Source organism: Lampetra planeri, chromosome 30 (genome assembly GCF_965212315.1).
Source record: "Lampetra planeri chromosome 30, kcLamPlan1.2.h2, whole genome shotgun sequence".
Taxonomy (NCBI): Eukaryota; Metazoa; Chordata; class Hyperoartia; order Petromyzontiformes; family Petromyzontidae; genus Lampetra; species Lampetra planeri.
In genome coordinates this window covers 425,192-437,516 of record NC_136136.1, presented here as the reverse complement: position 1 = coordinate 437,516, position 12,325 = coordinate 425,192, and the positions used below count along the sequence as shown (strand labels likewise).

At 52.6% G+C, this 12,325-nt stretch overlaps 1 protein-coding gene across 9 annotated transcripts in view; it reads right to left on the bottom strand.

Moving 5' to 3' along the window:
• Positions 1 to 12,325, bottom strand: part of LOC144728757 (uncharacterized) — a 32,732-nt gene that overhangs the window by 2,035 nt on the left and 18,372 nt on the right. For all 9 annotated transcript variants that reach the window (XM_078608377.1, XM_078608378.1, XM_078608379.1 and 6 more), the window contains 11 exons: positions 10,728 to 10,853; positions 9,816 to 9,938; positions 8,997 to 9,087; positions 8,548 to 8,686; positions 7,730 to 7,831; positions 5,678 to 5,738; positions 3,769 to 3,804; positions 2,578 to 2,642; positions 1,413 to 1,516; positions 783 to 902; positions 132 to 575 (listed from right to left, as the gene is read on the bottom strand). In XM_078608377.1, the coding sequence (XP_078464503.1) occupies positions 132 to 575; positions 783 to 902; positions 1,413 to 1,516; positions 2,578 to 2,642; positions 3,769 to 3,804; positions 5,678 to 5,738; positions 7,730 to 7,831; positions 8,548 to 8,686; positions 8,997 to 9,087; positions 9,816 to 9,938; positions 10,728 to 10,853 (1,411 nt within the window). The remainder of the gene's footprint in view (positions 1 to 131; positions 576 to 782; positions 903 to 1,412; positions 1,517 to 2,577; positions 2,643 to 3,768; positions 3,805 to 5,677; positions 5,739 to 7,729; positions 7,832 to 8,547; positions 8,687 to 8,996; positions 9,088 to 9,815; positions 9,939 to 10,727; positions 10,854 to 12,325) is intronic.

Genomic DNA, 12,325 nt, shown 5'->3' with positions numbered 1-12,325 from the left:
TGATGGGCCAAACACTCATTTGTGATGGGCCAAACATCCTAATGAATGACCTTCACGAAAAATAACCTTGAGACTTAGCGGGGGCTTTCCCAGGTAAACCAAAGGGAATTCACGATGACACAAATGTGTACCTTCAGCTTGGTTTGCCCGGCCCTGAATGCAAGGCACGTGGCGTGGGTCGTACGGTGGGGCTGGGCCGTACAGCGGAGCTGGGCCGTACAGCGGAGCCGGGCTCCGTGCTGGAGGAAACGCTCTAGGAGGCTGCGCAAAGCCCCTGTGCGGAGGTGGAAGAGGAGCAGCAGGAGGTGGGCTGGGCAGCAGCAGCAGCGTGCGGGGGTCCATCAGCGGGGAGAGGTTGCGCCTCGGGCCCATGTCGCCCCCTGGAGGCGAGAGCGGTCCCCACGGTGCAGCGGGGCACCAGCGCGGAGCTCCGAGGAGCGGGGAAAGAGGGCCTCCTCGGCGAGGTCGGAAAGGCGAGGGCTCCGTGAAGGAGCCTCCGAGGGTGGGCGGTGGCGAGAGCGGAGCTCCGCAGTGGGAGGATGGCCGTCGTGGTGGCGCCACAGCCAGGCGTCCGTCTGCTCTCGCGATGGAGAAGGGAGAGGAGTGACTCCGAGTGCATGTGGATTTAGAGCTGGGTCATTTGTGTCGCGCACGCACAGTTTTACGCAACCAAATCACCCTCCGAATGCACTCGCTGTCATCATTTACTGCAAACTAGGCAATTCATACTTGATAGGGGACTCGCTGGATATAGAAGGAGCCAACTGCAGATTAGTGCTCACCATTATCGACGTCCAGACTGCAGCTGGATGCCAGGGAGCTGTTGGATCCGTGGTGCTGGGGTCCCCTGTGTTGAGGGGGGCCAGGAGATGGAAGGCTCCTCCTTCTGTCCGGCACCAATCCTGGGGGGCAGCGTGCGGTTCGCACAAATCCAAGGACTTGAAGGAGAGCAGTGGGAGTAGCCTCCGCTGATAGCGCTGGAGCTCAGCACTTAGGAGATACATAGGAGATACGAAGCCTATGTGCTACATTTAGACAGGGTTTCATTTTAACTGGGTCTGTCTGTGTCGGTGGCCCAGACAAAGCTTCGGTTCCTGAAGAGAACCTCCACGCACGTGGAGCGAAACGTCGGACAATGTGCCAAAGAGTAAGCGGCAGTACTCTAACACATCGGAGAGCTGTAATTAATCGCTCAATATGCACAACCATTATCGCACCCGACTGAAAAACTCTTGGCAGGACCCTCTTAAAAAGGAGCCGTCAGATTCAGCGAGGCTTTCCTGGGTAAACAAACCGAATAAAACAAATCATAAAGGATATTTATCATTTTTAGGAGTGGGTGCTCCCTGTGGTACGAAAGCACACGCGTGCCACGCTGCATGGGCCGCTGTCGTTGAGTGCGACCCTTTTACCGCTTGTAGGTTCGGGGGGGAAGGCGCCCAGCGGCGGGTCGGCGGGAGGGCAACTTGGCGTGGGGTGCACGAGTTGGGGGGCGCTGCCTTTCACCTCGGACAACCTGCGGCGGGTCACGCGGGGCGAATCTGGACGTGAGACGGAGTACGCACTCTGTGTCCTGTAGATATGTTCAACTTCTTTGGCACCTTACATAGCCAACCGGGTTAAACAGAGGTGCGGGGGAAGGACAACAAACGTATTCGCCAGATATGGGGAATTTAAAACCGGCCCCTCGATTTAATTTCACACGAGACCAACCACTCTGCAGCAGTGCACAAACTAAAATTATTTTCACACGTAGGCTTTCACGACCAATATCGATAATCGAGGTTTTTTGGGCGAGATCGCATAAATATGTGCCGTTAACCCACCACCACCCATGTGCAATGTTTGTCGCGTGAGCAGAACGTGCCAATTATCTTTAATACTTCAGCACACCAGTGTGTTGAAGATTAAACCCACAACATTTACAATTTGAGTCTGACGTTTCGCTGGTGATTACAACAACCAGCATAATGAGGCGATTTGTCAGAATTGTGATTGTCCGTCACGGCGACTATTTTAGCCCCGCGAGTCTGTCAGGGATACTGTGACCTGGTAACATCGCTGCGCTTCGAATTTTATCACCGCACTCAGTCACCTCTGACTCGACAGGAGCATCTTGTCGTGAGAGATGTGACTTGGATATGTATTCATGTGTGACCCAACCAAAGGTTTTTGAAAATCCTGCTAGTGTCTACCGTAGTGCATTAAACTGGAAAGCGGCATCATACACAGAGGGGGTAACAGCGATGAAAGGGAATGGCCAATATTAAAATATAATGACAATAACGTTGTCACCAACGCAGTGTGATCTCGGGACAGCCAATCTTGTGTTTGCTCCTGACTTGAAAATTAGTTTAAAACATTTCTAACGCGTTCGGCTTAAAACATCTTCTCGGTTATCATCAGCATCAGGCCCATGTGCTTCCTCGTGTAGCCAAAAGTTCCAGAGCAGAACATGAACAGTGGAGCTCCGTCCACCGGAGTGCACAAACACACCCGCCACATTGACCACACTCATCGCATCGCCATCGGGCCCCACTTCAGAGACACTGGGAATTGGACTCGAGGTCAAGTTACCTCTGGAGCACGCTCATTTCTTTCCTGACCTCCACGAGCTCCCTCTTGGCCTTGCAAGCAGCAAACTACGGGGTACACACACATTGCCGAATGAGTTTGCTCTACCTACATAGCAATGTGAAAAGAATACGCGCATTCGAAACTTTCATAATTGTTTGCATTACTGTCCAGAAATAGATCGTCTTTAACAAAACAACTGGAAAAGAAGCGTCTGGCCTTCGAATCCAGGTGCATACATAATAATGATGACAATTCCTATAGGGTGCTAAGCAAGCAACGAAAACATTAACCACAAGTCTATTGCAGTCACTTGTGGCAACTGACAAGGCGGGTCATTTCGAGTGATGGCTGCGACTCAGTGGCTCTGACATGCAGTGTCAGAGCCACTGGTCCGGGCAGCACGTGGGCCGGTTGTTAGGAATGTATTGCAATGCCGAGGTAAACAACTCGGAAGTTCAGAATAGTACTTGGCAGGAATGTGTTGTATCTGTAATCAGGAGAAAGAGGTTGCGATGAGTGGGATATGCATGCATGCCCGCATGGTGTATGACGGTGGCTTATGACGGCAACGGAGCGGACACCCCGAGGCGTAACCAAGTGGAAAAGCTAAAAGCCAGATGGAGGGTTACTCTCACGGCAGACATTGAAGGTCAGGTGTGGAGCTCACACCATCCATGAGATCTATCCGAAGGAAGCGATGGTGAAGTGTCAGTATATCAATGGCAATGGCCGTGACGACCTCTTGAATTGACATGGCAATGGTTCCCATGTGTCCATCGCAAATAGAGAAAGCATATCAATGAACTGTCACTTGGTTAAAGGAAAGCAATCTGTATTTTGTTAAGCAGATTATGTGATGCTGATGCTGCTGCATTGGCAGCGGCACACCAGCACAAATAACACAGAAGTCAACACATTTGTCAACAACACTGTGACCTGAAGTGGAAAATTATATACGAAGCAAACGTTTTAGGCAATTGCCCTTCTACATAGCACAAACCTGAAAAAATGTGTATTTTATTTTATGTATTTTATGCATAGTATTGTATATATTGTTTCCTTTAAGGCTACAGTGTTATCAACGAATGTATTGAGTTTTTTGCTTATATTAGAAAAATGTTGAGAAATGTTAATATGGCCGAGTTGTATTACTTTGTTGCATACATATCCCAGGTGCAGCTGTTTTCTTACCCACTGCTCGTGAATGTCCTTCTCTTGCGTAGAAATCTGCAATGAGAGCCCAATGATGAACATGACCTAAGCGTGCGCACTCATCACAGCAGTGTCCACTGCGCTACAGGAACATCGTCGTGCCTCCAGAAGAGGATGTTAAGGCTGCTGTCTGCTCACCTATAAATGTCATATTTCTCAGAGAACATTCTTCGTAATTAGCAGGTTTTGATAATTCAATTAACCAGGTGAGACACCTTAGAGATGCATTATTATTTTTACAGTGAAGGCATCGGCAATTCAAGTTACTTTTGGGCAAATTCATGATTTTTCCATTTTACTTTGTGAATAAACAAATTTAAGATTTGAGCGAAAATTTCACCACATAACGGTGTACTCTGACGAACGATGATTTGTGATAGCTATTGATGTTATGGATAAATGATGTGCTTTGGTAATAATTATGTCCAAAAATGATCACGCAACTTTGGGTGTGGAATTGGTGATTGTGTGCACTGCCCCAGTGGACTGCTTCGGCTACTTCAGCCATACCAAATATACACACGCATCACTCGCCAAAGGCTGACGAGTGCCATTTAACGACACAAGGCGACTCACTCCAAGAGGCAAAATAATCAAACAAATTGAAATCGTAAAATAACTCATGAGGACATGAACTCCAGCATCTCACACAAATTGCCCATTCAGAGCATACTACCATGACAAAATGTGACCAGACAAATTTGGCTGCAGTGGCGACTGTTCCTGCTCAGGGACATTGTCGTCAGCCTGCAACTTCCCACTGCTGGGCAAAGGCACCGTCCCAGAAATAATACTCGTAGACTCACGCAGAGACCCGTAGACTCACACAGAGACCCAAAGACTCGCACAGAGACCCATAGACTCACACAGAGACCCGTAGACTCGCACAGAGACCCGTAGACTCACACAGAGACCCCAAGACTCACACAGAGACCAGTAGACTCGCACAGAGACTCATAGACACACACAGAGACTCATAGACTCACACAGAGACCCCAAGACTCACACAGAGACCCGTAAACTCGCACAGAGACCCGTAGACTCGCACATAGACCCATAGACTCACACAGAGTACCCGTAGACTCACACAGAGACCCGTAGACTCACACAGAGACCCGTAGACTCACACAGCGACCCCAAGACTCACACAGAGACCCGTAGAGTCACACAGAGACCCATATACTCGCACAGAAACACGTAGACTCACACAGAGACCCGTATATTTCACAAAACAAACGCTGACCTCACAACCACACGTCTGAGTCGACCGGTTGGCTATGTACGGTGTGAAATAAGTCCAACATACATACAATATACAGATTCATAGATGTTCCATCAATAGCTGGAGGGTGAAGCATTCCAAGACGTGGATTTTGCAACTTCCCATGTCAGACTGTTTAAATCGGGCCCCTGAGCGTATGGGCACAACCCTCAACCGCATCGACACAAACTATGGCAGCGGATGCGGATACCGGACGCACAAATAAAAATGTGAAACTCTCCGGCAGTGCCCGGGGACGGTGGTGACCCAGAACAGAACCGGGGAAAATGTGACGACTCAACGTCCCATTCATAAACACAAAGGAGGCATCATCGCAGCGATACGCTCCGCGACTCCTGACGCAATTAACCGGCGCAACCACCTCAACGTAAAATTACAGTCCTTGCCATACACCGACATCAGCCATATGCAGAAGAAAATCCCCTACAACAATATGTACATAAAACCATTCAATGTATTTTCTCTGGCAGGGCTGGCGATCACCCCCCACCCTCCCCCCTGGATCCACTGCTGGGCAGTCCCCGTTCGTCTAAGGAAGGACAGCGGCGATGATTTTGGAGTCGTTTGGGAAGCGCCGCTGCGTGCAGGCTGCTGGGGGTCGCTCACTTGGTCCCTGAAGGAGTCTTCCATCTGCCTGAGCTCCCTTTTGAGGTCACTCACGCGCTGCCTGGTGGATGGCAACACGCACACATGGCAACACGCACACATGGCAACACACACGGTTCATGGCAACACGCACGGTTCATGGCAACTCCAGGGAAACAAGATCCAGCTAGCGAGTCCAGCATGCGGAAGAACAACGTTGGACATTGTGCCAAACGGCGCGTGGCGCAACCATGGCGCCCATACACACCGGCCTGCTTTTAGTAAGGCATCAACAGGATCTTCTCTGCCCACTTGTGTGTAGTATCATTGTTACTACTACTCGTGTAGAGGAGCATTGTGAGTAACCAATGAGGGGGCGAGCGGAAGGAGGTGCGAGCGGGTTGAGAGTCACGCGGGGCCAAGGATGACGTCACATAAAGAGCTTTCGGGAATGTAGGCGAGGCCGAGCTGGGGAGAGGAGCCGCCCAGGGGGTTCTTAAGGGGACCACGTGACGGGGGCGTGGTCGTCGTCTGGGGCCAGGCGAATGAGCGGCTGGAGTGGGGTCTCTTCTCTGCTCGTCGCGGGGCGGTGTTGGCTGATCCCCCGCCCCGGGCAGACGAGTGAGAGAGCCAAGGGGATAGCCGAGGGGTAGGGTCCAATTAGTGAGTCAGTGTCCGTGTGAAGGATGGAGATGGAGTGCACCTCCACTGGTGTGAGTAGAGGATGCCGAGTGAGAAAGTGTTTTAATAACGGCAGCCGTTACAGTATTCCTCGTCTCCACGTGGTTGTACTGCACAACGCTATCATGGTCACATGGTTATTAACCCTTTCCTGTTCCGAAACATCTACAAGTTGCAGGGGCCTCCCACTGACTGCAGAATCTCGCAATGCACAAGTGGTTCAGCATACATTTGATTTAGATAGGCGTAGCACCGTTGTTTTTAAAGACATTGTACTCACCGCAGTGAACTGTAGTGATACGACCGCACTCCATGATAGCTGGCGGAAAACTGTACCACACCCCCTCCCGCATTCTGTTCCGTACGTCATCGCAACGGGATCGGAAAAAAACCCGATGACGTGCACATACATCATCGCAGCGGGAAAGGGTTAAACCCACAGCGTTAATCAGCGGGACCGTTGGATGAGAATTGTGAACCTCTGCAACCAGCGGCGAGCGCGTGACCGCTAGGCCACGTCACCGCCCAACGATGAGAACACTCAAACCTCGCACTGACAAACTGGTTACTGCACTGTCTTCTACATGCAATCGGTTGCACTGCAGGAGGGTATCTCACACATGGCTCCTCCCATCCCTGCATGACCCACTAACCCCCCCCCCCCCACCTCTAAGTTGTACGTTTATAGTCACACAGCCTTGTCACTACACTTGCTCCAAATCCACGACTACATTATCCCACAAACTCAGCTGATAGGTGTGGCACTTGAGGCTGCCGCTTACAGCAGGGAATCGTAGACATTGACTGAAAACCGAGCCAAGGCAGGCGTGGGGGTGAATGCATGCAGTCCAGTGCTTTGGAGCTTCAGGGTTAGTGGAACGCTGGACAGAAAGTTGTCCAACAAATGGGTTCATGAACCCGTCTGTGCAGATCTTTTAAGAATTATCCCCATGCACGTGTGGCCTTTCTCCAAGGCGCTCAACTTTTTAATCAGATGCAAAACACCCCTTTAAAAAAATTCATAGCAAACTTTGAAATGCAAGATCCTCCTGAAAAGAAGCATTGAGACTCAGTGTGGCTTTCCTTAATGAATGAATTACATATTTATTTATCTTCAACCAGAGGGTTAAATGAAGACAAATCTCGAATAGTTGTTGGTCCCTTGAGCCCAGGGGTGGCCAACCTTGAACAGACCAAGAGCGAAAAAGTACCCACGAGTTTTGGAAGTGTTTCTATAATAAATTATACCATACAACTTTAATTAATTATTCTTTGCGACTGCGATAGGAGTATGTTCTACATTATGCCTCTTCGAAAGAGCCGCGTGTGGTGGATTAAAGAGCCCCATGCGGCTCGGGAGACGCCGGTTGGCCACCGTTGCTTTAGTCGTACTTGTATTGTGTGGCTTCCTCCGTCGCTTGCAATGCTTTCTGTTCAGCCTCTGAACACGCAGAAGCCTTCGTCTGCCCAGAGTTCTCCTTTTCAGACAACTCCCTGTAAAGCGTGGGAAACACAGTGACTGTTGATCGGAGCTGGAGAAATATTGTACACGTCTATGTATCAACAACTTCAATGGGCTGTCGGTCTACCAGTCTGTCACAGTGTTTACTTGAGTCATTTCCATTGTACAAGGTCAGTGTGTAACTCGTTTTGATAAGAATAAATTGGGGGCCTGCGGTAATGAAGATGAGCTGTGGATGACCTTTAACAGATGTAAACAAAACCATGACCCAGGTGGTGGAGAGCTCTCTGGAAGGGTTGGACCCATGGGGAATGGCCAATGATGGAAGGGGCAGGCCAATGGAACTACACACGGCCTATCCGATCTGTCTGCTCGATGAGTCATCGGCCACCACGTTGACTTGAGAAGTTTCCATTGCGGTATCTCTGGTATTTAACTTCAAACTGTGTACGACCTATGCCTCTTGATCTAGATATAACAATGAGTGGTGTGCCACTTTTTAGACTTGGAAGTACTGTTGCATGCCACCTACGCTGCGCTAGAAGGCAGCCCTTGCCGCACACGAATTGGTGAGCGGCGAGCGTCAGACGAATGTCTGCTGTGTAGAATGCGCGGGCGGGTGAGCCATAGAGTGGGCAAGTGGGTGGGTGAGCGGGCGGGTGAGTAGATGGGTGAGAGGGCGGGCAGGCGGGTGAGTTGGCGGGCAGGCGGGTGAGTGGGCGGCCGGGTGGGTGGCAGGCGAGCGAACCTCTTGAGCGACGCGTCCGTGCCGCGGTGCATGTCGGTGAGCAGCTGGAGGCGCACGCGCAGCGCCTCCGCCCCTCTCCGGCCCTGCTCCTCGTCCTGCCGCACCGCCGCGCACTCCCTCCTCAAGGCGCTCGCCCGCTCTGCACGCACAGCGAGCACAGCAGCACTGCTGGTGATCAGCCACTTCGTCGCGCTGTGGTTTGCGGCCAGGTCACTTCTGAGAAAGAAGCTCACAGCTCAGTGGACTTTACCTGGTAAGATTAAAACAAATTGTTTAGTTGAAATGTTTTAGGTGATTTGCTTACCTTTTCTGTACTTTGCACTCCTATCGTGTTTGTGTACTGTTTGTTGTTGTAATGTTCTGAGCCGCCCCTACTGGACATCTGTGAAAAAAGAGCTATCCACCCTTGCCCTTCGTGGGGGCACGTGCGGTGGTGGTGGCGGTGGCACCTCGTAGCTCCTGGGTGGCTCTCTCCTCGCTCAGCAGCTGCTCCCCGAGTCTCAGAGTCTCGCCCTCCACACGCTCAATCGTGGCCTTCATCTGCACGAGAATGAAACACCTCGCCCGCTCAGCTGCAGCTCCTGATGCCTGCTGCCGCCTGTTCACACGGTAGTGCTCGCTCAGCCACTCCCAACTGGGTGTAGGTGGACCGCGATGGGATTTCAGGCGATGAGCTCCGGCACTGAGGTGGACATCTGTGAAAACGAGCTTTATAGCTCATCGGATTCCTCCAGTATAAATACATTATTCTGATTCTAATTTCACAAATGTTCTCTCTATGATGAAACTCGAGTACATTTTTTTAATTGAAGGTTGTTGAATACAGACGCAAAAGTATAGAAATAGCAAACGGATACGTGACTGACTGTCACAAAATTAACTAAGTCTGAGTGAAGAAGCAGACTGAGGTGATGTATGAACTTTACTGGAAACTGATGCGCACTGAGGAAGACCAAACATTGTAAGTGCCTATAATATATGTGTAAAGCAGGACTCAGTTCACACAAGTTGCAAGTGTATTTTTTTATTGGGCCAGGTGAGCACTCAAGAGACCAGGATGAGTCTCACTCACACGAGTGAGCTGAGAGTCACGATTTGAATGACCTGCCAATAATGGGGGATGGCAACCGGGACCCATTGCCGCTTGTTAAGCGAATGCCTACATGAAATCCACAAACTAAGACCGCACTAAGACTCCATAGGTTGTCGTTGACTCGACTCATACGATGACATGCTGCCTACATTGGCACCGCCGTGGCCACAGTTACCAGCAGAGCATTGGTAGCGTGGTGCTCGCTTGACCCCCACACCGGATAGGAGCCTCCCGGGCCGTCGGCACCCAGCGCGCTCCCACCCAGCAACTCCAGCTGTTGCAGTCCCTCCGACATCATCTGCACAGACCACCACCACCACGTGATCCATTTTATCTCCTCGTGTTATCACCAGCTGTGCCCCATCTCAGCAGACGCTATGTTTAAATGCTATGCTCCCCCCCCCCAATTGTATTGCATAATAGGGGAAAAGGTGCAGTCCTGCAAGTGCTTGCTCACGCCACTGTTGGGGGAAGAGCCACCACTCGAGTGTATTCGGCCTACTCTTCCACAGTGGCCAGGCGTCTTGGAGGAGCTAGGCATACCCACACTCTACCCCACTCGGCCTGCTGTTTATTCACCAACTGTGGTACCCAGCCAGGTATACCGCTCTGCGTATGGAGTCCTCGGGGAGAGGGCCGGGTCTAAGAAACGGGCAACCTCCAAGTTGCAAGTTCGGCATGCTAACCATGACACAATGGCAGCGACATCCCAAGTTTATATTGGAATAGGTACCGCGATTATTAGTGGGGTTGCGTTGCTTTCACAAGTGCGGGATCAGGTGGTGCGGAGCAGCATTATTGGGGCGGCACGGTGACTAGGAGATGTTAACTCCCTCGCCTGGTAAGCAAGAGGGCGTGAGTTCGATCCCGACCTTGACGCCTGCTGCTGTATATCTGGAGTTTGCGTGTCTCTCTACCAGTGGTCGCGTGGATTTTTCTCCAGGTCCTCTGGTTTTTTCCCTCCACGTTTAGAATCAACTACTGTAACATTCGCACGTGATAAGCCACATCATTGAGCTATCTTGTGTGGCGAGTCGCTTTACCTGGTGAAATAAAAATATTGATGATGATGGGTGCGCGTACGGACCTGGTGCTCGGAGCACCTGGCGGCCAGGGTGGTGTCCAGGGCGCCCTGCGTGGACCTCGCCTCCTCCAGGCCTCGCCGCAGAGCGGCCACCTCCTCCCTGCAACGTCGCAGCTCCTCCACCTCCAGCTGCGAGAGAGCCCACGGCACTCACCCACGACTCTCACCCACGACTCTCACCCACGGCACTCACCCACGACTCTCACCCACGACTCTCACCCACGGCACTCACCCACAACACTCAACGGCACTCACCCACGACTCTCACCCACGACACTCACCCACGGCACTCACCCACGACTCTCACCCACGACTCTCACCCACGACACTCACCCACGGCACTCACCCACGACTCTTACCCACGGCACTCACCCACGACACTCACCCACGACTCTCACCCACGACACTCACCCACGGCACTGACCCACGACTCTCACCCACGACACTCACCCACGGCACTCACCCACGACTCTCACCCACGACTCTCACCCACGACACTCACCCACGACACTCACCCACGACACTCACCCACGACTCTCACCCACGACACTCACCCACGACACTCACCCACGACTCTCACCCACGACTCTCACCCACGACACTCACCCACGCACTCACCCACGACACTCACCCACGACTCTCACCCACGACTCTCACCCACGACACTCACCCACGGCACTCACCCACGACTCTCACCCACGACTCTCACCCACGACACTCACCCACGGCACTCACCCACGACTCTCACCCACGACTCTCACCCACGACACTCACCCACGACACTCACCCACGACACTCACCCACGGCACTCACCCACGACTCTCACCCACGACACTCACCCACGACACTCACCCACGACTCTCACCCACGACTCTCACCCACGACACTCACCCACGACACTCACCCACGACACTCACCCACGACAATCACCCACGGCACTCACCCACGACTCTCACCCACGACACTCACCCACGACACTCACCCACGGCACTCACCCACGACACTCACCCACGACACTCACCCACGACACTCACCCACGGCACTCATCCACGACTCTCACCCACGGCACTCACCCACGACACTCACCCACGGCACTCACCCACGGCACTCACCCACGACTCTCACCCACGGCACTCACCCACGACTCTCACCCACGGCACTCACCCACGACTCTCACCCACGACACTCACCCACGGCACTCACCCACGACTCTCACCCACGACTCTCACCCACGACACTCACCCACGACTCTCACCCACGACTCTCACCCACGACACTCACCCACGACACTCACCCACGACACTCACCCACGACTCTCACCCACGACACTCACCCACGACTCTCACCCACGACACTCACCCACGACACTCACCCAGGACACTCACCGCACTCACCCACGACACTCACCCACGGCACTCACCCACGGCACTCACCCACGGCTCTCACCCACGACTATCACCCACGACACTCACGGCACTCACCCACGACTCTCACCCACGACTCTCACCCACGGCACTCACCCACGACTCTCACCCACGACTCTCACCCACGACACTCACCCACGACTCTCACAGCACTCACCCACGACTCTCACCCACGAC